The 27,820-nt window shown below is 45.3% G+C and overlaps 1 protein-coding gene across 4 annotated transcripts in view; it reads left to right on the top strand.

Moving 5' to 3' along the window:
- Nucleotides 1-27,820, top strand: part of larp1 (La ribonucleoprotein 1, translational regulator) — a 40,324-nt gene that overhangs the window by 1,340 nt on the left and 11,164 nt on the right. For 2 of the 4 annotated variants that reach the window (XM_076275230.1, XM_076275229.1), the window contains exons 2-10: nt 17,225-17,286; nt 17,520-17,585; nt 20,595-20,666; nt 21,669-21,822; nt 22,410-22,544; nt 23,562-23,714; nt 24,704-24,869; nt 25,107-25,251; nt 25,691-25,865. In XM_076275230.1, coding sequence (XP_076131345.1) covers nt 17,225-17,286; nt 17,520-17,585; nt 20,595-20,666; nt 21,669-21,822; nt 22,410-22,544; nt 23,562-23,714; nt 24,704-24,869; nt 25,107-25,251; nt 25,691-25,865 — 1,128 coding nt within the window. The remainder of the gene's footprint in view (nt 1-17,224; nt 17,287-17,519; nt 17,586-20,594; nt 20,667-21,668; nt 21,823-22,409; nt 22,545-23,561; nt 23,715-24,703; nt 24,870-25,106; nt 25,252-25,690; nt 25,866-27,820) is intronic. The other 2 variants (XM_076275232.1, XM_076275231.1) reach the window with 1 other exon arrangement.

Raw genomic sequence — 27,820 nt, 5'->3', positions numbered from 1 at the left:
CAGTATATAGATTTATACATTCAGACAGTGGTTTAAGTAGTATTGCACTTAAGCTTCTCAAATGGACGCCCCTGTTTGAACACACTGCACGCTCCCCAGTCTGGTATCGTTAACGTTAAAGCCCTTATATCCGAGTCATTAACGTTACAGCTTGTCAGCTAGCTTGCTAGCTAGTTTGGTCAGGCTAACAATAGCTCAGCATTACTAGGCCTGATGGTACTTGCTAGCCACCATATTCTTGAGAAAATGCAAGGAATGCATTACTTTTCAAAAGGCTGTGCTGTCATTGTGAGAAGCGTGAACTGCAATTGAATGACGAATCCTCATTTGCTGTTGATTACTGAAACGGACTTCAGAAATCAACAAAAGCCAAAAAGCTGACACATTTGTTATGGAACATCACGTGTGATTTCCACGTGTTCGTCCAAATGACGGACAATGCCATATACAGTATTAATATTGTAATTTTTCTGTCAATACAGCCTCACAAAAGTTGATTCAGTGTTGGCGTTAATCATTCAAGTGATATTGATTCGCAAAAGAACGTCGTGTATGACATCTTGTTTCTTTGCCAAACCAGCATGTCACGAAGAACTCTCCTCCAAGCTTGCTAGCATGTTAGCGCCTAGGCTAATGCTAGTTAGCTAGACTTTTAACTGACAGGAACCGCCTTCATGTGGAAGAGTCTACTACAGATTATACTAACGTTAGTAATACGACGTGTTCTCGATGGAGCTTGCAATCTGTTGTATTGCTCTGTCAACAATATATGTAAAAGCCCGATAGCCAAATAATATACACGTTTCTCCATAATTGCCAACTAAACTGCACGGCCACGAGATCAGACCCGAGTCTAGAATTCTATCCCAGCATCCTTTGAGTTAGAGACAACGTGGTGAAAGCCATGTGATTTCGGTGGAGGAATCCTACCCACGATTATTGCTATGCTTTTAATGACCTTTTTTCGTTTTAGTTCGATAAAAAGCATAGACAGCGTTTGAACTTTGCTAGGTTGCAGTGATCAATCCTTTAACGCGACATTTCTGCATGATAAAACAGTTTTCGCCTGTCTGTCTTCCCCTCCCCCATGTCACGAAGAACAGGCTAGCCAGGCAGTCGCTTGTTTTCGGCAACGGGGATGCGTGCTGGCCACAGGGAGGGTCTGCCGTTTTTTCCTCCATTTACAGGAAAACGGAACGTGTGAATCGAATTCATGTGGCGTGGCAGTGCTCTTTGTCGGAGCAAGCCTATTCTATAGTGTGGATTGTGTTAAATCTATTGCTAATTCTGTGCCTGAATGAAAGAGACAAAGTGGCATCAACCCCCTGCTTTATCACGTGTTTTACGTCTAGACTGATGCATGACACTGATGCTAAACCGTTGGCCGTATAAAACACAGTTGAATGTGGTCCAGTGTTGAAACACTGGTCAGGAAGTTGTTCCTACTTCCTTCACCTTCTCTTGAAGCTTGCAGTCAGATTCAGTTGTCAGAGCATTCACCCTCTTCCTTCAGATCATAGCCTACCCGGTAGTTTACCATTGTGATAAATCATATTACCCAGTTTTTGACCTATGGTCAGTGATTGCTGAAGGTTTTAGATAATACAAAATGTGTTGAAACAGTTTGAACAAACTCTGTATCAGCGCTCATTCTGATGCGTGGTTTGTTCAACATGTAGCACAGCCATCCCAGAGTGAGTTGCACAGCTATCCCAGAGTGTGAGCCCTGCTGGTAATAGCTGTGAGATGAGGGCACCTGTTGCAGTAGTGAACCCCTCCTCACGGCCATGGTTGTACTGAAGTCAACAGACAGATTAGCAGGCAGTGGCTGTTTTGCTTATAAGGACAGTGTTGCATGGACCTGCTTGAGTAGGAGACTTATCAGGGCTGGCTTGGATGAATTTGTTTTTTGTACATGATCCATCCGGTCAGGATGGATGGATCGACCTATGTCTGGGGCCCCTTACTCACTCTGTGTGTGTGTGTGTGTGTGTATGTGTGTGTATGTGTGTATGTGTGTATGTGTGTATGTGTGTGTGTGTGTGTGTGCATGCAGAAGGAGGGTGTCCCCGGCTCAGTCATGAGAATAGGCCCCCAGGCATTAGGCTTTAGCTCTAGGGCTGTTGTGGACTGCCTGTACTCCACCTATGAGCTCTGTCTGTCAGAGTGAACCAGTCTGGACAGCAGCAAGCCAAATTACATTTCTCATGGGGCACACGCTCCTCTGTGTCTGCATCTTACTCCTGTTCTCCTGGATTGGATTTGTTTTGATATAATCTTATGATGTTTAATTCACTATGAACCTTGACAAAAATATGCTTCCACCTGGGTGTAGCCATAGAGTTCTGTTCTTTTCTCCCAGAGCCTGTTTAGGTGTGTTTCAGTCTAACAGGGAGGCTACAACATGTCCGCAACTGAAGCTCTCTGTTCGCGTAACGTAAAAAAATGTTTTAGGAGACTAGTCTAATTTTTTTGAAAGTGGTTCGCTATCACGTCTGATGTAGGCAATTCTATTGATTATAGTGGAAGCTAATTGCTGCGGCAGGCAAATGAAACGTATGTAAGTATTATACATGTTAGTGTTAGAAATGTGTTAGTTACATGCCCGATGTAGGTTCCCTGTAATGTTTGGTTGGCACACAGTACACAGTTCAGAAGAACTGTACACAGTTCAGTACACAGCATCAAGGCTTACATTTCACAATTCGGTGCATTGTGTGATATATGGAGTTTGATAACACTCAGGAGTTGTGCAAATGTTTGTGAAGTAGTTGTTGTTTTTTTGTGACCTGTGAGCCTAGTACTGATCCTGTTTGCAAGGGTGTAGTATGTGGATCTAGATGCAAAGGAGAGCTTAGTCATTACCTGACACGTTTATTCAGGTGTGAAAAAGCAGGAAGAGACTTAACAGCGCACACAGTCCTCAGGAAAGGGGTGAGGTGAGAGATGCCCCCCCCCCCACCCCTGGAGCTTCCTCAGGCTGAATTAGCATTTACTCTTTATTTGGTCACCTCTGGCCTTTTGTAGTTCTGGCTGAAAAGGGGGGGGGGGGGCTCCAGGGGGTGGTTGCTGGTGTGTTAAATAAGGGCCCGTTCACACGAGGTTGGTTTTTTTGAAACCGGTTAAGTTTTTTTTTTATCGGTTTGGCTTTGCGTCCACACGACCCTGGCGTTTTAGGAGCCCAAAATCAATCTTTTTTTTAAACTGCTGGTTAATTTTTGCCGTGTGGACGCATTTTCGATGAAGACATAGCCCCACCCCTTAACTCAACCACTACACTTGACCTGATACTCTGCTCGTCAGAACAAACCAAACCATTTGTTTGTCCTATTAAAATGTTTTTTGCTTTTCCCCCGTCATGATTTTTGTGCACGCATTATCAGCCTTTTGTGGCTAAGTTAGAAGCACACCAGTATGGCATCCTAATTTCCCCAGTGTAACTTGCTCTATACCAGACACAGTGCAAAACGTTAAAGCATTTCCACATATATAGCAGTCACAAACCCTGAAAATTAACTTTTATTTGTTTTACAGTTGAATTGAGAACTGAATTTTCCGTAGTTGCTTGTCTCATGCGACTGCTTTTGGAATGTTATTGTCTCTTCATCGTGAATTGGAGTTAAGCCTCTTCACTGCCTCGGCTCCATCGACTGCCCTGGCATATGCACCAAAGCGCTTTCTGTCGTTTTAACCGGTGTCGTTTAAGGTGGGAAAACGGTAAGAAATAAATATATCCGTCGTTTTTGTTTGGATGTGGCCTAAATTTGACACGTATAATCCACTCTTCAGAAGACTTCTATTTCAGTCGAGCCCTCTTGGCAACATTTTATAGGCATTTACATTCAGCAGATTTGTTTTTTTGATTTTCTTTAAAAAAAAAAAAAGTATTCGATTGCAGTGCTTATCTTCTGTGCATAAATAAAGCCGGGTGGTCACACACCAGAACTGTATCGGAAGATGCCTGCAGGCTGAGATATTCATTGGCCACTTCATGTAGTCCGTCTTCGTCCATGTTTCAATTAGAAAAATACAAAGTGGGTTGAACTTTTGGAGTCATCACTGTGAGCTTAACTATTAAATGACTTGCTTTGTGTGTGTGTGTGTGTGTGTGTGTAAAAAAACAATATGGAAATGTGTGTGTGTGTCATGGCAGCTTTATGCTACAGCAGCCCCTGGTATTTAAAGCATGTGGTTTAATGGCTTCTGTAACGCCTGTTAAGAATGCAGTTGAACACTAGGCCAGTGACTCGCATGCTTATTGAGCAATCAGTAAGGCTATTGGCCACTTCTTTAGTAACAGCGCCTCTGATTATAGAGTATAGAATATCTGGGTTCATTGAATTCAACATGGAATTTTAGAACCTTACAGTACATTGTTGCGGAACATAATATCTTGTTAGAATGTTTAAAACTCCCCTGCTGAAGGGTTAAAAGCTATTTGTGCCAGGCCCCATCATAAATTGTCTCAACAAGGTGTCAGTTAAGATGTTCTGTGTCACCATTGTTCTAATTCTTATGGTGTGGGGCTAAGATGGGGTAACCCCACAGTAAAGGTTGTCGGCTTGTTTCGTGTTCTGCCATTTCCGGTGAACATTCAGCACCAGAGGAGCACGTCATTGTCTGCCACATCAGGAATTTCAGTGCCCTGGCGGAGGGACGGTGATCCGGGTTTGGACCAGATCTGGGCCAGAATGGATCAAGCTGCTCGGCATCTTGTAACCAATAATTGGCCAATCGGTTGGCACCTTGTTCCCATGAACCGGCCAAAGGGTTGGCATCTCGTTCCCATGAATCGGTCAATCAGTCGGCATCTCGTTCCCAAGGCAAAAGTATAGGCGGCTGCAGATTTCCATTCCTTTAGCACACCTCATTCCACCCTGTTATCAGCTGTTGGACTCGGTGGAGTGCTGGGGCACCCCATGGCAATCTCACAAGGGAAACCTTGCATTCAAATGCCATTCAAATGTCTACAAATTGAAAAGGCAAGCACCAAGTGCTGGTAATGGGATTTTTGTCACCTCATTCAGTTTAATGAACTAGCTGGTGTTCAACCATTTTTGGGGGGGCAGTATTGCGGTTAAAAGCCAATTAGTTGAAACTGTGGGGTGTTAATATCAGACTAACAGACCGAGTGAAACAGTTTGATGGAGTGAAACAGACGGTTCCCCAGTAATCCTGCGAATGTCCTGTGCCCAGCGTGTGGTCAGGCGTAGTGCCCGGGCTGTAGTGTAGTAATGATGGATCTGACTGTGCAGGCCACTTACTTCCTGGATTTGCCTCCTGTTATCTGCCCTCTTCTGCCTGGCTTGGCAGGATGGTTATTTGTATTTCTCAACGGCTCCTCACCTCCTTTCCTCCTCCTCTGCTCTGGAGTCTCCACCTCTTGCCATCCTCTTTGGTTTTCATCTTGTACACCTCTCTCCTCATATGTCTCCTCATCTCTCCTCATATGTCTCCTCATCTCTCCTCATGTGTCCCCATCTCTCCTCATATGTGTCCTCATCTCTCCTCATATGTCTCCTCATCTCTCCTCATATGTGTCCCCATCTCTCCTCATATGTGTCCCCATCTCTCCTCATATGTGTCCCCATCTCTCCTCATATGTGTCCCCATCTCTCCTCATATGTGTCCCCATCTCTCCTCATATGTGTCCCCATCTCTCCCCATCTCTCCTCTGCTCTCCTCATCTCTCCTCATCTCTCCATCTTTCCTCATCTCTCCATCTTTCCTCATCTCTCCTCTGCTCCTCATCTCTCCTCTGCTCTCCTCTGCTCTCCTCTGCTCTCCTCTGCTCTCCCCATCTCTCCTCATCTCTCCTCTGCTCTCCTCATCTCTCCTCATATGTCTCCTCTGCTCTCCTCATATGTGTCCTCATCTCTCCTCCCCTCATCTCTTCTCTGCTCTCCTCTCCTCCTCCCCTCCTCTCCTCTCTAGTCTCTCCTCCTCTGCTCTCCTCATCTCCTCTCCTCCTCCCCTCATCTCTTCTCTGCTCTCCTCTACTCCTCCCCTCCTCTTCTCTGGTCTCTCCTCCTCTCCTCTACTCCTCCCCTCATCTCTTCTCTGGTCTCTCCTCCTCTCCTCTACTCCTCCCCTCATCTCTTCTCTGGTCTCTCCTCCTCTCCTCTACTCCCCTCATCTCTTCTCTGGTCTCTCCTCCTCTCCTCTACTCCTCCCCTCATCTCTTCTCTGGTCTCTCCTCCTCTGCTCTCCTCATCTCCTCTCCTCTACTCCTCCCCTCCTCTCCTCTGGTCTCTTCTCGTTTCTCTTGTCCTCCTCTCTTTGTGTGTGTCCTTCTCTCTTCTGCTGTTTCTCTTCTCTCCTCATCTGACCCCTCCACTTCCTCTCTGCACACAGGATGTGCTCCGAGGGGGGTAACCTGTCCCTCTGCTCCGGCACGTTAAGGGTTAAAGCAGATAGCATGTGTGTGTAGCGATGTGAGGCTGTGTGACTGGAGCACCCAGCAGAGCCCTGTCTCTCACTCGGCACACACGCATCACACCACCTGACATCTCAGTATGGAGCACACTCATTGGCTCCAGCACTCCTAGCATCAAGGGTTTGGGCTGTATAGACCCTCTTCATTGGCCCCCTTGCTTTACTTGTAAGTTTGATGGTTATTGGTTCCTGTGCTATCCTCTAGTGTGCAGCAGTCTTCCTGTTCTTAATGATGATGTCAGGGCCGTGACTTCTCCCTAAACCTCACGAGTGTTGCTGAACAGCTGGGAACGTGTGAAGTCTGGTCATAAACAGCCGCTAATTTGCTTGATTGGCCTGGCATGCTTGTGCTCCAGTCGAACCACTGTAGTCAACAACACAGTACGGTTTGTGAATGTACTCGTTCACGGGTCACTTGTGAAGTCTAAATTAGATGATCTGTTTCTCGCACATTTAATCAGATGTGTTTTGGGCTATTTTTAAAAACACATGAAAATATAAATGAAATCAAGAGATGTTTGAGAGCCTGAGTGTTGCTGGCCTCTGAGTCTGCCGTCTGTTGTGCAGGGTGGACACAGGCTGGAGATTTAAACCACACAGAGACCTCTGTTGCTCTGTGTGTGTGTGTGCGCGTGTGCGTGTGTGTGCGCGCGTGTGTGTGCACTTGGTCCTGCCCGCTTTATCTGTTCAGGACTACGTCTGTGCAGCGTGATATGGATTGACCCCAACTCCCACCCCCTGTGTCTGCCGTGTGAAAGCTCTACCCAAATGTCTTTGTGTGTGTGTGTGTGTGTTTGTGTGTGTGTGTGTGTGTGTGTTTGTGTGTGTAAGCAACTTAAGCAGCGGGCACTGATGTCATTAGGCGGATCATGTGATCGTGGTGACGGTGGTGGGTTCTCCAGACTGAGTGTGTGTGTGTGTGTGTGTGTGTGTGAGTGAAAGAAAGCCTCCTGTTGGTCTGTGTGTTCCTCCATATTTGGTGGCGAGGGCAGGAGAGAGCGGAGTGCGCTCTAGTGTGTGTGAGCGGGGAGCAGGGCTTCAGCTCAGGGAGAGGGTGTGGTGGGCTGCTGCTGCCGCACTCTGCTTCCCTGTGCGTGTGTGTGTGTGTGTGTGGTAGGGTCTGTCCTACCTTAGCCCACACATTGATATGAAATAGTCATGAATGTCCCAAGTTTAGATTCAAGCCATCAGCTTTGGTTTGGTTATATGTGCATCACTCACACACACACACACAAACCTCTGTGAGGCTGTGTGTGTGTGTTAGGGCTGCACAATTAACACAATTACCTAATCGCAAAAGCTACAAATAATTGTGCACAGTTGATTTTGTCACATTTCTGACTTTAATATTAATTTCATCCTCCTTGACTATGCCACTTCTGGTTGGTTTGTGTGTGTAGTGTCTGAGGGGTACAGACATTCTGATTGGTGAGCTTCATAGTTGGTTGGGGGTGCTGTGCTTCTTGTGCACCAGGCGTGCTCACCAATCGGGGGTGCCGGCACATAATTAGAGACACATTTGGAATATTGAACTGAATCAATTCATTGACATTGAAAAATCATATCGCAAATTGCAATTGCAATATCTGTCAAGAAAATAATCGCAATTAGACACTTTCCCCAAATCGTGCAGCCCTAGTGTATGTGCGGTGTTACTAAAACCATCCCAGTAAACGGTCAGTGATCAGATGTTGTTTTCATCTCTCACTCTCTCTGATCACACTTGGCCTCACAGGGCCAGGATGTCTAGCTACTGTTTGAGTTTTGCAATCCTCAAACGATGCCTAAAAGAGAGAGAGAGAGAGTGTGTGTGTGTGGTGGTGCGCTTGCCCAAGCCTGCATATGGTATCCGAGTCAGGAGCTTCCAGAGGGTGTGTGTGTGAGCGTGTGTGCGCGCGCACACTTAGATGTGTACTTCTACAAGAGCGCTGAGTAGTAGACTACTCTTAGAGCTGCTGATGTTACACATTGTGGTCTCTGACATTATTAGCTACAACCAACTCCTGACCAGTATCATTGCGATTAGTACCACTACTGTACTATTGGTCACATTACTGCATAGATTAGAACTTCAGTATTAGCACTACTGCTGTAACTGGTCAGCACTACTATGATTGCATTAACAACCTCTTGATTTTACTTGTGGTGTGGTGTCCATCCTACTGATACCGTCACGGCTTAGTCACTGTTGCAGCTGCCGTTGCTCTTACAACAGATATGGCCACACTATCTGGTGTAAAACGTCCCTGTTGTGTGGCTATTTTTCATAATAGCATTCTTATAGTGCTATTTTGTTTCTGTGGTATTAAACACAAACTTATTTAGTTGTCTTATTTATTTTATAACACAGCATGCCTTTGTCAGCTGTGGTAACTTTGTGCCTCCCCCCCTCTTTTACTTATATGTCTACTAACATTCTTTTTTTCCCCCCAATTTTGTCACTGTTGTTTTTGTGGTGAAGTGACCTTTATAACAACAAAAATTGAAAGCAGAGGGAACTTAATCATATTCACAAAAATCTATTACTCTTATAATCAACAAAATGCAATCAATGGTTGACAGGGTGTGGGCTACTTGCAACAGTAAGGGAGGCATTCTGCTCTTCATCTAGCAGATGCTCTCAATGTGAGAACCACCCATAGAGAATGAACACACCCCTGTTTGTGCTGTTGAGAAACACAGAATACCCCATGGGAATTCTTCTCAGATGACTCTTCCAGTAACCTAGATCTAATGGAATGCCAGGAGAATGTTCTGTGACATTATGACATCACACTTCATTCCATCTGGTGACTTTAGCTTGATCAGGGTTGCTAGGACATGCCCGGCTTGTGTACAGTTGTCATGGCAGCCAACTCGGACCTTCTGTAAGTAATCAGTTGGTTGCCTGGCACCGTCTTGTCCAGCAGGTTGGTCCCTCATTTAAAAGTCATGTACAGTAGAACGCTGAAGCACTTATTTGGCTCAGCCGATGGGTAGCATTGACTAGGAGATTTTGTGAATCGGCCCTCTAATGAAAATGGGAAGTGGTGGTTTGTGAAGGTTGAGTTGCAATCAGCATGTGCACATGATGCCTTGGTAGCTCTTAAGCAAGGAAGTTTCTTAATGGATGATCATGGCCTTATCACTTTCAACTCCCCAAACTAGCTCCCAAATCAGCTTGATTCATCAGCTTGATTCATCATGCCAACGGGGCCCCAGCCGTGGCGCAACTGGCTGGGGCACCTGCACCGTACGCCGGCGACCACAGGTTCGATTCCTGCCCCGTGGTCCTTTCCGGATCCCACCCTAACTCTCTTTCCCACTTACTTCCTGTCACTCTCCACTATCCTGTCGCATTAAAGGCATAAAATCCTTTAAAATACTTTAAAAAAAATAAATCATGCCAAAGGAATTCCTGGTTCAACCAAACTCGAAGTACCCTCCAGGCCTGCAGAGGGAGATGGTGCCCCTTATGCCGCTGTGAAATGCCACACGAGGAGGTTGGGGAGAAAGATGGAAATGTCTGTTTTCCAGTCACCAAGGTCGTGAGTGTGCTGTGTTTCTGTATCAGCAGCAGCTCTGATAGTATTTTTGGCAGGAGCTGCAGCAGGTTAATTTTTAATGCCTCCAGTAACGGTAACGGTATCTGCTAAATGGTGAAGGTTCGCTCATTTCTCTGTCCACAGGTCTTTCTAAATCTACTCAAGGCCACTTTCTCAGATAGAAAGGAACTTGAGGGATTGCTAGTGGTGCTTGAGGGATTGCTAGCATGAGTGAACTGGAGGGAACTGAATCAGCTGGGAGGTGTTAACCCCTCAGTCAGGTGGATGATCTGACCTCCTGGGTCTCAGCTTGGCCATAGTTCAGTTTCATCATGTGGGTGCCTGGTAGGGGTGGGTGATATGGACAAAAAATAATATCTCTTATGTTTTGTGATTTTGGCGATAATGATAATTAGTCAATATCCTTTAAAAATGTGTTTTTAAAAGTCTAAGTTTACTTTACAGGCCATTATTTATGAAAAGTATCATTACAGTTACTGTAAGGCCTATCGGCTCCCACACACAGCTGCGTGCATCGCGTTGCTGGAGACGCATCCCGTTCACCTTAAATGGGCTCACGTGATCCGTTGCCGAACTGAATTGTGGGTCCGTCGCATCGCGTTTCTCCCGCTGCTCGCGTTGAGTTCAGCTGTTGCTGCACCGACAGACGGCACCGGCCAATCAAGCCAATCTACGGACGGCACCAACCAATCACATTACGGTTTTACTTCAAGTCATTTGCATAGCTACCGTCGGGAACACCCACTGGAATGCGTTGACTGAACGCAGCTGTGTGTGGGAGCCGTAACAGCTTCCCAAGAGAAAGTCTAAAGCTTAAGTTCCTTTCAAAAGGATTCACTGTCAAACTAAGCAGACCAACAGAGTATATATCAGTTATATCCTTAATCCTTAAATGTTTTGTTTAAGAGCAATTATGTAGGCTAGCGTTCCAAGTTACAGAATAGATACTAATGCATTAGCTTATGGCTAATGTATATGAGAAATCCCATAGATATGCTAACGCCTAGCATAATCGATAAAAGTAGATATTTTCAGTCCATTTACAAAAGGGTTACATAAGAAGAGCTGGGGGTAATCGGAAATAAGAAATTGTGGTCTCACTGTTATTTGATCATGCTTCTTGAGATTTGAATGCATTACTCTGTTTCTTTGTCTACAACCAAGGTTATGTGTGTGTTTGTAAGATACTGCTGGCTGGTAGCCTGGGTTTTCTCATGCTGCCTTACGCACAATTTTATTCACGCTGCTAGGCAGCCTGGATTCTATGGACTTCGTTTTCACCTCAACGAAGAAACCAATCACAGAATGGAGGGAGGGCAGCAAGACGATGACGACACCAAAGCCGTTATGAGCTATGTACAGACGCCCAATCGGGTCTGGGCATTCGTAAACCATGTTTCAAATACAAGAAAATGAATGTCTAGTTCCCAGACCCCATCTCAATGAGATGAGGTCTAACGTTAGCCAGGCTAGCTGGCTGGTGATCTGTTACTTAAAGGCAGTGTTGTAGGTTGTGACCCCTGTGTTTGTGGTAATATACTTGTGGTAATGTACCACCTCAGAGAAACTCCCCTGCTGGACACTGTAAGAGTGCAGAGTAAACGTCTCACTGCTGTCTCGCCCAAACGGACCAGACTGTCTGCTCTTAGCCAAAACACACCATCTGGCTGATATTTCCTCCTATGTCAACATAACACACCAGAGTATAAATAATAGTAACAGCGTCTTTGGCGGAGTCATAAGCAAAGAACCACATTCCATTTGCATGGTGTGTGGGGACATTCAGAGGGAAATATGAAAGTTAAAATTAGATTAACGTGAGGATTAGAAGATCTAGGAATTAATCAGTTGATTCTTTCAACAGTTCTGAGATTGCTTGTGTGTACACTAGGTGGGGGCTCTTGATTGAGCAGCACTTTGTGCACACGTTCAAGTTTGGGCTGTTTGACCTTGGGTCGTGGCAGAGACTGCTTGCACTGTGGGAAAGGTCAGGGGTCGACCTGGAGAAGGTCAAGGAATGTTTGTAAAGGTCACGCTGAACTAGTCTCTCTTTAAGCCTCAACCTGACCCAACCTGTTTTTCTTCCAGTGGATCTTTCTTGTTTTCTTGCATTTCTTTTCCTTCTGAATTTTCTTATTCTTGTCTTCTGTCTCCGGTTGCGTTTGTGGTTGTCTCTCCTAGTGGTCTCCACCCCTGCTTGTCACAGGGCTGGGTATGGTCTTAGCTGTGAAGAGATTGAGCTTCCTGAGCTCTGGTTTGCTTAGTCATACTGCCTAAGCAAGAGGTCCTGCCGAGGCCTGAATTCCCCCTCTGTGTTTTTTGTGGGTCAGGCTATAGCATTAAGCCAGCGCAGACTGCCTAATTTTAGCAGAATGGGAGATTACAGAGGGCTGACTGCTGCTGAATGCAGGAATTAGACTGGATCTGATGTGGTAACCTGTGCACTTATGAGCTGTCATAAGTCTGTGTACGCAACTGGAGTGGGTGGGTGACTAGCATGGGAGTTCCAGGTGAATAGTGTTGGGAAATGGAGAGAAAGATGGAGGGGGAGAGAGAGAGGAGGAACAGAAGAAGGGGTTGATGGGGTTTGACTTGGAGACTTCCACTGGAACAGGATGGGGGGGTGGATATGTCATGTGTATCACTGTTATGCAGATGAGACTCACATGTCATGTGTATCACTGTTATGCAGATGAGACTCAACTTTACCTGTCTCCCACCTGATGACGCCTGTTTTTGCCCTGATTTTTGCATACCTCAGAGATATTTCAGTCTGAAAGATCGACACATTCAGCTTAATCTCCGAAACTGAGCTTCTGGTATTCACAGCTAATGCAGCTTCTAGCTGGCCTACCTGCTTGTGTGGTTAGACCATTACAGATGATTCAGAATGCTGCGGCATGTCTGGTCTTTAGTCAGCCAAAGACGACACATGTAACTCCTGTTAGTTGCTTTTCATTTGCTTCGTATAGAACCCAGAATTAAATGCAAATCCCTCACTCTGGCCCACAGGGCACTTGCTGGGTCTGAACCTTGCCATCTCAAATCCCTCACTCTGGCCCACAGGGCACTTGCTGGGTCTGAACCTTGCCATCTTAAATCCCATGATCTAGCTTTACGTCCCCTCTCGCCCACTGCTGTGGTCTGATGAGCGTCTGCTAGGCCCGTTTCCATCACCGCTAAGAGATCACAGGCAAGACTCTTCTAGTCTGTGATCCCTCAATGGTGGAATGATTTACCTAATGCTTTTCAATTAGTGATAGTTGTGGGATGTTCAGTAAGCTTCTAAAGACTCACCTGTGTATAGGGCTGGGATAAACTATTCTTTTTTAAACGATTAATCTAGCGATTATTTTTTCGATGCATCGATTAATCTAACGATTCATTTTTTCAGTCCGATTCGATTTCGATTCGATTATCGATTATCTCCACATTAATTCACTAATAGCAACTTATACATGTTTATTTACATATCTGAATGAAAAAACATGAATTCTTTAACATTGCAATATACGTTTATTGCTTTTAAGATTACAAAATAAAAGACTATACAAGTGCAAAGTAATGCATTCTTAGTCAGAGGTAGCATTCAATAAAGTTTGCAGTGTCTAATTGAGTGCCTGTCATTTTAAGACGTTCGTGTGGGAATCCTTGCAATTAACATTACCACAGTTAAAAGGCTGCTGATGTGTGGATGCAATTCATAAGTAGTTAGTTCAAATAACGGTTAGTACTTCTCCTTTGGACAAGCACTTTTGAGTCTTGGAAAACACTTTTCCATTTACATCGGAAACATTTTGCAAACATTCAGAGTCAATAAAATAAGCCCTGCATGAATAACGAATACAAGCAGCTGCAAGTAAGCATGCTAAACTTGACATCCAAACAGTATTCTAATGTTAGCTTTGAGATACTGCTTGATTGCATACTGTAACTTAACTTAGTAGTCTCCTCAATGTACTACGTTGTGATTAGACCTTAGCAGAGTTTACTTTAACTTTAATGCAGCAGTTTTGATCAAATTTGCGCAGCATGGTCACGATGCTAAGCGGATTTAATAGCAATTTAGCCCACTGTGTTCTGCAGTGCTTCTATGTGGCAACAACAATCGTGAATATTTTGTTAAATGCACATGCAGAGGAGGAGCAGCGGGCTCGTTACGAGAGAGAGCGGGCGGGGCGACGAAAGGCTGTGTGAGTAAAAAGTGCAGCTCAATGAAATTATTTTATCTTATCTTTAATTTAAACAGTAGGCCTACAACATAGAACATCAACGTGTGGTGGCCGGTTTTGATTTCGTGGTGCCCAGCCACAGATTAGTCAACGTATGGAAAACACTGAAGGTGTAAGATTAAAAATATTTAGCAGCACACGTTATGCTTGACGAATCGACGCTCATATTTTGCGTCGACGTATTTTTTGCGTCGATGTCATCGATTACGTCGACGCGTTGTCCCAGCCCTACCTGTGTACCTTGTATCTAACTGATTATTTCTCGGTTTGTATTATTCTGTTAAATTCTATTGAGTCTATTACCATTGTTGGTATTTTTTTATTGAGGCTTTATGAGTTTACTTGCAACTGTTAATTAATGTTAATGTAATGTTCATTGAAGTCATTGTGAGTAGGGTTAAATAGGGTCTTTCAAGAACTATAAGCATAATTATTTCCCCAAATGAATGATATGTGTGTGTAGCTGTTAATTTAGGTGGTGGGCAAAACCAATGCCACAGTAAGCAACTCCTGAATTGTAATATCAGATCGGAATCGGATGGTTACGTACCCTTGAGGCGTGCGTGACTGCGTGTGTGTGTGTGTGCATGCGGACAGACACATAAGCCTATAGAAGTACCACACAGAGCCACGCTTCTGTAAAAGTTGCGGGCGCTATGCACATGCACACACACACACACACACACACAATCTAAACTAGTGTTTTATGTCTGTGACGCACACTGGCATGGGCATTCCCCATACATGCTGAAGGCACTCCTGCACATGCTTAAGAGTATGTAGACCACAGACATGCGCATTCGCTATATACGTTCAAATGACGCGTATGTTCACAAGCACAGTGTGTCACTTATCAAGGTGCTGTCAGTCCGCGGTCACACACAGTTGCACTGCATATAGGCCAAATAACTCACACCATCACACACACACACACAGTCACATGAAGGTGCTTGAGAAGGCTGTCTCTAACACTATCTGGCCAGCCGTGAGGACTTCATTAGACTCACTGAAATGGCAGAGGAGGTGTTGGGTCCAAGACTAGTGCTTCCTTAACCTGCTGAGGAGTACGGTCACAAATATGGGATTAGAATGTTTGTGAACCGAGAGTTCCGCACTATGTTGCAACAATTACCCTCAGAGATTTTCCCCTGTATAAAGATAACTGAAACTATAAATCGTTTGCATAGAATACTAGAAGGAACCAGGAATATAATTCACTCCCCAAGCCTCTGCATGCTTGGAAGTCAGTGCTGGAGGTCTGGTCTATTGGCCGATGGGCACTGTGTGTGCGTCTGTCCCATTAAACTTCTTTTGAAGGTACAAACCAAAAGAAGCATCTGCACACTGTAGGGCTAATGTGTTATCAGCTGTAGCAGAATCTCCTTGGCATTTATACCTGACCGCCTATGCGGTGACCAAAGGTCAGCAGGTCAAGAGGTCAGTGTGGTAGTAAAGGTGCCGAGTGCGGTCACTGCGCTGCTTGTCGACAGGTGTCTGCATCTGCAGCAGCAGCAGTCGCTGCACCCACTGGCAGTTGGCAGTTTCCTGTTTCCTGTTGTGGCGGTTATGGCCCCTCCTGCCTCCTTTCCTATTGGTTCGTGTGGTTTAGTGATGCCTCTGTAGGCCTTCCTTGTAGGGTGATCCGTGAGAACACGCCCACTTTCCCCCACCTCCAGTCCAGTCAGGTCAATGTTTGGTTCATGTTTCCATGGAAATGCAGATTTACTGGTTTCCACACCCAGCCCCCTCCGTGTCTCTGTGTGTGTGTGTGTGTGTGTGTGTGTGTGTGTGTGTGTGTGTGTGTGTGTGTGTGTGTCATCAGCCATGGGCCTGCCCTGGTGTCTTCCTGAGGATTCCCCCATTGCATATAAGCAGGATAGTGTGTGTGTGAGAGAGAAGACTGCTTGTGCCAGAATGCATTCACACTTAAGGTGACATGAGTGGGAACTTGATATTTGAGGAAGGAAGAAATGAGTGTGTGTTGGTTAATGACGGTCACACACACACTGCTATATATCCCAGTGATACTCTGTAGGCTGTGGTACACATTAATAAGGAAGTGGTGCTGGGCCCCAGGGCCTGGAATGGAAGTATGCTACAGACAAAACCCTCTTTGTGTGATTTTTTTTTTTTGTTTGCATTTGTATTTGTGTGACATTTTGCTTTCATGTTGTGACGTTTGCAAATCGTGTTGTGGCTTTTGTATTGGGTTGACCCATCTGGGCCACCGTTGAACACACTCAAAAACATGAAGTGTGTCCAGGCTAACAGAGGTGCTGGATAAGAAGCAGTCCTGAAGCGAGGACGATTCAATGGAGAGCAAGGAGGAATAGAAAAGCAAGAGAGTGAGGAGAAGGGAGGAGGAGAGCGAGAGGGATGGAGGAAGAGGAGAGGGATGGAGGAAGAGGAGAGAGAGAGAGAGAGAGGGATGGAGGAAGAGGAGAGAGGAAGGAAAAGAGGGGAGAGGAGCGGGAGAGAGGAGCGAGAGGGAGGAGGAAGAGGAGAGAGGGAGGAGAAGAAAGAGGAGAGAGGGAGGAGAGATCCTCATACATTGAAATGACGCGTAATGTCTAGGAGCCTTAAAGGTTGTATCAGCGATTTCAGGCCCAAACATAAATGATCACATTCATCTGATCTTTTCCTAACGATCTGTTAGCTGTCTGCCCCATAAGCAGGCCGTCAAAAAAACGCCTCTCTGTAGGCAGCCTAGGCTCCGAGATCTGTACACAAAAACAATTGCTTCCAACAAGGGTTGGCAACCCACTCAAAGGCAAAATAAAGTGTTTCAACCAATAACCGACGAGATGCGAGAGTTTTAATTGCACGGGAGGCGGGGGGGGGGGGGGGGGGGGGGGGGGCGGGGCGGGGCGGGGTAGCAAGCTAGCTCTCTGTTTTGCTTGAACATCAACAGAAGTGACGTATCCCCGCTATCGCTGATACAACCTTTAAAGATTTAGTTTCCTTTCATCTGTGTTTTGGGTTGTGTTCTAACGGGTTACTCCTCTCCTACAGAGCCCACTGGACCAGCAAAGGTGGTAAAGGCAGGAAACCCCAGACCCCGGAGAGGAGGAAAGGTAAGATGCTTTCTCAGACACGCACACACACACACACACACACACACTCTCTCTCATTCGCTCACACGCACACACACACGCATGACATCCGTACTCCACCTACCAATGCAATCTGTGCATATTGGCTTCCTATTTATGGCACTGCCATGTGTGTGCATGCTTTGTGTTTCTGTTGATATGTGTGAGGTGATGTATCACCATGGCGCTGAAATGATTTTACTGATCTTGTAAAGGTTGGGGACTTTGGAGATGCCAATAACTGGCCAACCCCTGGAGAGATCGCCTCAAAAGACCAACAGGTGAGACCAGAACACACACACACACACACACACACACACACACACGACTGCAAATGTCTACTACTTTGTTTAAAATCTACAGGTGCAACCTTGTACCCTAGTAAAAAAGTTATATAATTTCAACAGAAGAGGCTTTATGGATGAACACAGGCAAAGCCATTGTAATAGAACAGTTTTTCAACTGTCTGTTTCTGTAGCTATAGCTCTTAAAAGAATGGCTGTGTGTGCCTTTGGCTTGGACACTGTTGTTAAGCGTTACCCAAATAGTCATGTTCCGGTTCTCTAGCATCACCCATAAAGTCACCAGTCTTTATAGTCTTGTTAAACTGTGCTGCAGCAGCCACAGCCGTGGCGCGACTGGCTGGGGCACCTGCACCGTACACTGGCGACCCGGATTCGATTCCCGCCCCGTGGTCCTTTCCGGATCCCACCTCGACTCTCTCCCACTCACTTCCTGTCGATCTCCACTATCCTATCTGATTAAAAGGCATAAAAAGCCCAAAAACTATACTTAAAAGAAAACAAAAAAAACTGTGCTGCACCAATCCCCGCCAGGTGCGGATGTATGCGGTCGGCCACTGTGGCCCCCCGTACCATCTGAGTGGAGTGCCTTTCCTCTGACCAGAGGGGCCTGGCTGGTCATGGGAGCTCTCCGAGCATCCTCGGACGCTAGCGACGACCGCTAGAAACGACCGCTAGCAATGACCGCTAGCGACGACCACCAGTGCTCAGGATGCTGTTCTTTATTTGGACACTCTGAAGTGATCGGGGCAGACGCGTTATGTTAGCCTCCACTGACGGAGCTAAGATTAGTTCGTAGCATTGCTGCAAAGCCAGTCGGTGCTGGAGACCAGCCTCTGCTCTTTCCTGCACCCACGATGATTTCTTGACCTTCTGAACCAGACGAGCTGGTCGTTTGAGTGTATTGGGTTGCGATTGTCCACACGGTGTTCCTAGATGAGCCTCTTAGAAGCATAAATCCTTGCTTGGGCTAGGTTCTGTCAGGCTGGGGTAAAGGGTGGGGTGGTTATTTCTGCCCTCTGGTCGGTGGACAGGCGTACGTGGAGGTGTGTACGTCCCCCGTAACCCCCTTTTTTAGCCAGCTGAGGTCCCCCCCCCCTACCCCCCTGCCCACCCCCACATGTAGGTCAGGGAGAGCCGTGAATAACCCTCTGCTACGGCTGCCACAGACGCATGGCCATTTAGGGGCCCGCTCACACTGTGTGCCACGCAGCAATCCAGCTAGCAGCCACCGCTATTTTAGATGTTCCACACACACACACACACACACACACACACACACTCTCTCTCTTAGGGTCCCACACACATGGTGTCCTACACTGCAGCCCATTAAGCAGCCACCGTTATTTTAGATGCTTCGCTCGCTCTCACACTCACACTCACACTCACACTCACACTCACACTCACACTCACACTCACACTCACACTCACACTCACACTCACACTCACACTCACACTCACACTCACACACTCTCACACTTACTCTCACGCTCACACACACTCTCACTCACACAGTGCCCCACACAGGACTCCAGCAAGCAGCCACCACTATATGAGCTGTTCCTCAGACTTCCATACATTCATGCACACACACTCTCATGCACAGAGGCTGTACATTGATGACGACAAAACCTAGTGAACAATAGTTAATGGTAATAATACATTGTCAAGATATTCACCCATCACTTCTGAAGTGTACTAGTCATAATGTAACCTTGGACACAGAAAACGTGACTCACCTGCTGAAGTCCACAGGATGCGCAGGAATCGGAGAATGTCAAGGTCATCATAGGTGCAGGGATGCCCAGGTATCGGAGAATCTCAAGGTCATCATGGGTGCAGGGTTGAGGTTTATCCATCTCGAATATATGCATGCTAATCCAGCCAATTGAAGAGGTCACCCCATAAGCGTGCAGGGAGTGGATGTTAAGAGTGTGCGTATGATTTTTTAGATTTATTAAGAGAATGACTACATGTCGTGTGTGAGAGAGAGAAATCCAACGAGAAACCTGTTTGTACACAAACATACAGCAACTTGTATAGAAAGATACTTTTAGCCGAGGGACAAGGTGAAGATCACACAGACACATTTTATTCGCTCGTACACACATACACACACACAGAGAGAGAGAGTGTGTTGCAGAGTTCCTCTGTAGCAGCTAAACGTACTACCTCCCAAACCACTGGGGACGCTGTAGTTCTTAAAATGGAGCCCAGTCCGATGTGTTTTTTTTTTAATTAAAAATAGCAGCTCTGGTTCCCCAGGGGGCAGCTAGAGATAACTGAGTAATTGCTTTGGAGAAATGAGCTTTAGCAGCAGGAATAGGTGGTCAGGTTCGTTAGATTCATCAGATTCTCTCTTATGGACAGTGGAGGAAGTTACGATGACACTCTTGTAAATTAGTTATTCTCTAATTTTGTTTTTTTTTTTCATCTAGTTTCATCATTTGTCCAGGGCCCCTAAAAGTTCCAGTTTGTCCTGATTTGGGTTAATTCTGTGTTCGATTCGCTACAGATTTCCTTAAAGGTCAAATTAGCGTCCTCAAGGTCAAATTAGCGTCCACAGAAGGGCAGTCAAGGGTGGTCACATAAGAGCAGAGTATAGGAAGGCCGGTTTGTTCCCCCGCCAGCAAGAGCGTTACGCATCCCTATCTTTACAAAACCAAATTCAAACTCTTACCGTGTGTGTCGGTCCTCTACCAAGTGGACCTTAGGTCTTGTTTTTGCTGTGTGTTCAGTGTTTGTTTGGAAGAAGAAGTTATTAGCTTACTGTTGATGGGGTTTGTCTATAGTACACAGTGTTGATCTCATCTTGGGTGTGAGATAAGTCAGCCTTGTGTGTTTGTCATCTTTTCAAGTCAGACTTGATTGATTGTCTCTGTATTGAGATAATCCTGAATGGTGATCGTCTGTTTATGTTCTGTTAGGTGTGTGTGTGTGTGTGTCTTTGGTTGATGTTTAGTCGCTTTTCTCTCCCTGTGTGTGCAGACGGAGGGTAGCTCGAGCAGTGTGTGTGTTAAGGTGACTCGTGAGGCAGGCCCAACCACCTGCTGCCCCTCAGTAAGTCCCCAAGGAAGCCAACGTACTGACCGCTAACATCTCCCCTGACTAGCTCAGAATGCTTCCTAACTTTTGCATCTTGTCAGCTTGTGTGTGTGTGTGTGTGTGTGTGTGTGTGTGTGTGTGTGTGTGTGTGTGTAAAAGAAACTTCTCTGCAGTCATGGGTTTTTAGCTGTTTGCGTGTGTTTCTGTGTGTGTGTGTGTGTGCGCGCGTGTGTTTTAGTGACAGGCTTGAGTACATTTTGACAGCATGGTGTTTCTGGGACATGCATTGTACAGCAGTGTGCAAAAGTGTGTTAAGCATGTACGACCTTAGCAGTGCGTGTAAATCAGCAGTGATGTCATACGTGTGTAAGTGAAATATTTGAAACTGCTGAGGAGGATATTTGCTGTGTTCGTGGAAGACCACAGAAACATTAACCAGAACCTTAGGTGGTCAGCATGTCAATGCGTACAGTACACACACACACACACACACACACTGTGGTTCCACATCCTTTAAACAGGATCAGTTTGAAATGTCATGAACTTCAGTTAGCTAACTCATTCCAAGGAAAGTGCTTTATTTACCCTGGATGTAACTGCATGGCATTGTAATGTGAACTGTAGTCAAATAGTCAGTGTGTGTGTGTGTGTGTGTGTGTGTGTGTGTGTGTGTGTGTGTGTGTGTGCTCTGTTTGACTAGTCTGTGTGGCAGAAGGTAAGATGAGCTACAGTATGCGTGCAGTTATGGTAAGGTTGCGCAATAATGATGAGTTGGCACACACTGTGCTGAAAAAGAGTTTTACAGTGGCCTTGAAGATAACCGCACCGACATGGTGGGAACTTACACAGATGTATATCTGTGCACAAACACACATGCTACCTCTTTAATACACCAAGTGGACTAGACACACTTACATACACACACACACACACACACAGATAAATGCACACATGCATAGTACTTTGTGGAGGAGAAATAAAGAATGTGTGAACAATGTGTGTGTTGTGTCTCTCTAGGTCCCGAAGAAGGTGACTGCCAAGAAGGAGAAGGAGAAGGAGAAGCGTGAGATCGAGGAGACCAAGGAGAACCAGAAGACGACCAAATCGGACGACTCAGGAGAAGAGAAGAACGGCGACGAGGAGTCCCAGAAAAACGGCCAGAAAAAGAAAGGTGGGTCTCCTAGCAACTCGTGGAGTGGGAAAGGGGTTGTTAAGTTCCAACTACTGGAGGGAGAGGAAGGGAAGGGAGGTTGTGGACAGACTGAGCTCACACCGGATTTTTATCTGTAAATAAAGCCACGATGTGGACAGTCAGCCTAACAACATGGCTGTCTGGCTTTGGGGTTTCTCTGAACTGTTTGTGAATTCTTCCACTAGTTCTGAACCTGGCAGCTGGAGCTGGCTGGAGCTGGCTGTGTTCTCTGTCTCTCTTTCTCTGCCTGTCATTTTGTGTGTGTGTGTGTGTGTGTGTGTGCGCGAGTGTCGTGTGCGAGTGTGTGCTTGCCTGGGCCACGTAATTTTTCTCAAGTTTACACCATTCCTGCTTCTCCCTCTTTCTCTTAGTGCAATAGTGACGCCTACTGTACAGTTGAGGAACTGCTCTCTGTACTCAGTTTACTCATTTCTGTCTGATGTATTTGTGTTGGTGTCAAATCTTAACTACCATTCTGTGTAATGGAAAAGCTGACAGACTAATTCATGATTTTATTATTTTGTGTGTGTGTGTGTGTGTGTGTGTGTGTGTGTGTGTGTGTGTAGGTAACAAGCACAAGTGGGTTCCTCTGGTGATTGAGGTGAAGTCTGAGGGCCCACGAGAGCGTTCCGCCTCCCGGAACAACACGCGCCAGAACGAGCCTTCCCGCATGCCCCCGAACAGCAGGAACGACCTCCGCGGTACGACATCACACCCACATGACCCTGTTTAACCAATGAGCAGGAGAGCTGTGCATAGATTGACATGTCATGAAATGTTCATCCTGTTCTTCCCAAAGTGACGGTAGCTAGTGATGGGCAAATGAAGCTTTAGTGAACCACTGAAAGACAGCAGTGTGAAGCTAGCGACACTAATCCAATATGGCCACCACATGTAGATTTTTCAACATAAATGTCCTTACCCAAACCAGTATAACCAAAAATACTGGTTTACTTAAGGACTTTTATGTTGAAAAATGAATGTGTGGTGGCCATCTTTTTTTTTTCTGCTAGTGTCGCTAGCTTCACACTGCAGTGGTTCAGTGGTTCACCAAAGCTTCATTTGCCCATCACTAGCGGTAGCTTTAACACTGGACATGCAGTGCAGGGAGGCTTCACTGCGGCCCGTGGATTATGAACCCAGGAAGGTGCTGATAGCGCCACAGAGTCCATTAGATCAGTCCAGTTTAATGTGAGATGGTCAAAAGTCTATCACACAGACTGTGCCTGAGCAATCATAAGCTTGTGGTTCCATCATCAGCTGAGGCGCCAACATCCAGGCGGTCGCACATGATGAGACTTGGATCAAATACGCCAGGGAGAACAGAACATTATTATTTCATCATTATGTACACCTGATCCAATTCACTATTTAGGAACATATCTGAAATCACTTGAAGTCATCTGACAGGACTTGCATAAACAACCTGTTGACATTTGCTTCAACTAGGTGGGGCAAAGATCAAAATAATTTGGGTTTTTGTAGCTGCTGTTTCAGCACCATGTTTCCCTGCCACAGCTGTTTCTATGGTTGCACTGTCTACAAAACAGATGGATGAATGTTCCATTAGTGTTCATGCCAAGCTATTGGCTTTTTTTTTGTTATAGAGGGTGGGACTTCCTGTCAGAGAGCTGCAGTGTTTACAAGTACACACACAATACCCAGCCTGTAATAGCTGTGATTTCTGAAGTGTGTGTGTGTGTGTGTGTGCTCATCAGATTGGCACAGCGGGAAGTACGAGCGTGAGTTCCGCGACGACCATGACGAGGTGTCGAGTGTCAAGAGCGAGGGCGCTCCGTTCCGTGCTGGGTTCCGAGGACGCGGCCGTGGCCGAGGGAGAGGAAGAGGCCGAGGAAGAGGCGGAAGCAGAGGTCTGCATACACACATTCTACATGTGTACACACACACACACACACACACACACACACATTGCTGTTATACAAGTACTGATCGTGATAATACAAAGACAATACTTATACACACACACACACACTAGATAAATGTGAATATAAATATATATATTTTTCTTATTCTGAAAACACCTGATGTATTTACTGAACATAAGAATAAGTTCAAAATGGTTTATCATGTGCATGATCTATTGTTAGATCTGCACTTTCAAGAGTGAACTAATCTGATGTGATGGCTAACAGACCAGAACATGGTTATAAAGTGAGGGGTCTTGAAGCAAATTGCCTAAAGATTTAGTTGTTTGCAGAGACAGACGTGCTTTTAAGAGTAAGCGCAAGATGGCCATGACGTCCTCAGCTGTGCCTTGTGCATCTGACTGTTCTTACAAAATGGTGATTTTGCTCATGCACAAAAGGCCTACTCACCACTGCACTGCAGAGGCAGGTCATGTGATTAAGGAGCAGAAACTAGAATATGGGTCACTGGCTGGAGACAAACATGAAACTAGGGGAAAAGACATCGACTGATGCACAAAGGTTACTTACACAAGCTCATCACACAGTTCATCTGTAACAGTCATGCAGATCACATTGTGTGTGTGTGTGCGCGCGTCTGTCTGTGTGTGTGTGTGTGTCTGTGTGTATATATAATACCCCTCTTCTACTGCACTTTTTACCCCCCCATAAATGCACAAATAGGCTGACACCAGACATAATTTCACTGCATTTCTTACTTCCAGTAACTATATGCGTGTGACAATAAACTTCCTTGTATCCTTGTGTGTATATATACGTATATATACGTGTGTGTGTGTGTGTATATATATATATATATATATATATATATATATATATATATATATATATATATATATATATATATATATATATATATATATATATATATATATATATGCGCTAATACTTGTTACACCTTGTTCTTCACCCAGGACATTATGACTATCATTACGGCTACAAAGGCTACGAGGGGAAAGACGGCGCCTACGGCCCCAAGTTCCCCAACAGCTCCGTCACCTATTACTATGACAACCTGAGCAGCCAAGACCTGTACTCTGTGGACCAGGGTCTGCTGAAGGACTACATCAAGAGACAGATGTGAGTGTGGCGGTACATCAGTAGATGCATATTTCTGCCATAGAGGAATGCTTTGTTTGACACATGCACTAGTCATAGATGTATGACCTATTGAATTACATGAGATTTGAGTTAACAGTAAGTGAGGTCAAATGATGACACCAGCGCTTAACTTGTATCACAAGCTCTTCCCTCAGCTGCGCCTGATGGACGACGTGTTAATGTGTCGTGTGTGTGTGTGTGTGTGTGTGTCTCCAGTGAGTACTACTTCAGTGTGGATAACCTGCAAAGGGACTTTTTCCTGCGGAGGAAGATGGATGAGGGGGGCTTCCTGCCAGTCACTCTTGTCGCCAGCTTCCACCGAGTCCAGGCCCTCACCACAGATATCAGCCTGATCCTAGAGGTACACACACACACACACACACACCCCCCAAGTCCAGGCCCTCACCACAGATATCAGCCTGATCCTATAGGTACACACACACACACACACACACACACACACACACACACACACACACACACACACACACACACACACACACACCCCAAGTCCAGGCCCTCACCTCAAATATCAACCTGATCATAGAAATAGGCAGTTATCAGTAGTAGAGGTAAAACACACACAACACTGAAATGCACAATTTCACCACAGAACCAGGTTTAAGGTTGCAGATACACATTCCTGCATACTTTCACCAGAAGTATTCAAATAGAGATGGACAGCAACATCTGCATACACACAGAATCACACATGTTTTTGCAAGCATAAAGAGACACTTGAGGTTTGAAAACATGAAGACACGTGAAAACATGAAGTCTGATTTGCCTGTCTGGTTCAGGCTTTGAAGGACAGCAGTGTGGTGGAGATCATCGACATGAAGATCCGCTGTAAGGAGGACCCCGACAAGTGGCCGCTGCCTGGCCTCGCAGCGCCCGACCAGAACCAGACGGATTTCTCTCAGCTCATCAACTGTCCCGAGTTTGTGCCCAGACAATCCGTGGAGCCAAAGTCCAGTAAGCATCTCGCCACTTACAGTCCATACCGATCTTGCACAGGACTAGCCTGGAAATCCAGACCCAAATCTAGAAAGATTTAAGGGTCTGGCTATGAGTAATCCAGACCCAGATCTAGAAAGATCTAAGGGTCTGGCTATGAGTAAGGAAAATTGCCTAACTCAAGGGGTGGCACCAAGCATGCATTTGAAAATATCACTGCACGCAATTGGATAACACTACTACCAATGTTTACTGACTGATTCCGGACTTTGACGTTGCAGCGCTGTCGTCATCTGTTAAGCTCGCCTCTGGCCCGCCTATATCAAATACACCGTTGTGATTGGTGCAGCTCGGTTCATGGGCATAGGTAATTAGCATCATGAGCATCATTGCCTTAGTGCAGGGGTCTCAAACTCAAATGAGCTGAGGGCCACTTCTGCCAATGTCATCTGATTGGAGGGCCATGTCAGTGTTAAAGAATGATACAAAAAAGAACGGCTATTTCCTAAAATGCAATGTTTTTTCATATACAAATACAATACTGTATTTTTAAACACAAAACTACACACAGAAAGTGCAAGTCTTTTTATCTATTTTTGGACACCTGTGCTAGCAACCTTAGGTTATAAATAAAATAATGATAAAATAAATATTAATACAAATTATAAAAACAAACAAAAAAGCATAGAAACAGGTAGGCCTATGTGTGTGTTTCACACCAAATAAAAATATTTTCCTCTTATAACTTTTTTAAACCTGGCAAACTAGGTGTCAGGGTTAAGAAAGTTAAAAACACCATTGGATTTTTATATCAAAATTTCAAAAGGCCATGGCTTGAAAGTGGTCAGAGATAAAGTCCTACTGTAAATGTAAAAATCTTTGAGTAAACAAAAGTTTATGAAGGGGGTAAATTTACCCATCTAATTTGCCACTGGATGGCAAGCACCTCAAATTATGCACCTTTCAGTAAATACTGGATGAACACATTTGAGCAGGTTTACTTCCTTTTTTGTCATATTACCCACATAACAGGAAAACACCTAAGATGTATCCAACAATAGTAAACTATTACTAGCCTATAACCACAAGGCCTACAATAAAGTATCCTGGTCAAATCAGTTCCTATCGCGGGTGACTTCTTCAGAGCCCTATTTCTACTAGCCCTGCTGTCTGTACCATGTCCATTACGGACACTTATCACGATTACCACTGCAACCTCCAAGCTATGTTGGGCAGAGGGTCGAAATAAGCATGGTAGCACCTAACATGCAAAGACGCACCTCCATTCACAGACTCACCGTGACTATCACTGTCAATAGACGATCGATCATCTCCAAAAGGATATTCTCCTTCAGAATCATAATAGGTGAATAACATAGCCTACCTAAGACGTTTTTCAACATTTGGAGTAGGCCTATTTCTGCTTCAATTTGTGCAATACTATGGCCTGCATGCTTCCGTGTCATAAATGCACGTCTTCGAGTTTGTCGTGTAATACAAGTATTTCCTGAAAACTTTGTGCAGCGATTTTGGGTTTGAATCAAGCTCTGGATGTCTAGCAAATAGTGGATGATGGTACAAATGAGATGTCACCGTACTTATCGTCTATTTTAATCAGTATCGTTGTTTGTCGCAATTAAAAATACCCCCAAGGGCCGGAATACATTATTATTTTGACATACGTCGCGGGGCGGAATTGGGCCGGACGCGGGCCGGGAGTTTGAGACCCCTGCCTTAGTGACTTGCTGAGCAAATTACAATTGTGCTCTCCTAGAACTCTGGGTTTCCAGGGTAGTATAGGACCCCTTTTTGGAAACGATGCTCTGCAAAGTTTGATTATTTTAGTTGTACACGGGAAAGACTGTTGAATGCTTTGTTTTATTGTATATAATACAATATAATTATAATATGATACAACAGTAACGTAGAACATGTTTTGGTTAACTTCAGGACACGTTTTTTATATGAAGGTC

Source organism: Alosa pseudoharengus, unplaced genomic scaffold (assembly GCF_046254945.1).
Source record: "Alosa pseudoharengus isolate Yale_2024_CS ecotype anadromous, Long Island Sound unplaced genomic scaffold, YU_APseudo_1.1 YU_APseudo_1.1_scf_8, whole genome shotgun sequence".
In the NCBI taxonomy this organism is placed as follows: domain Eukaryota; kingdom Metazoa; phylum Chordata; class Actinopteri; order Clupeiformes; family Clupeidae; genus Alosa; species Alosa pseudoharengus.
Note: the sequence above shows the minus strand (reverse complement) of the source record. Positions and strands in the feature narration are given on the sequence as shown.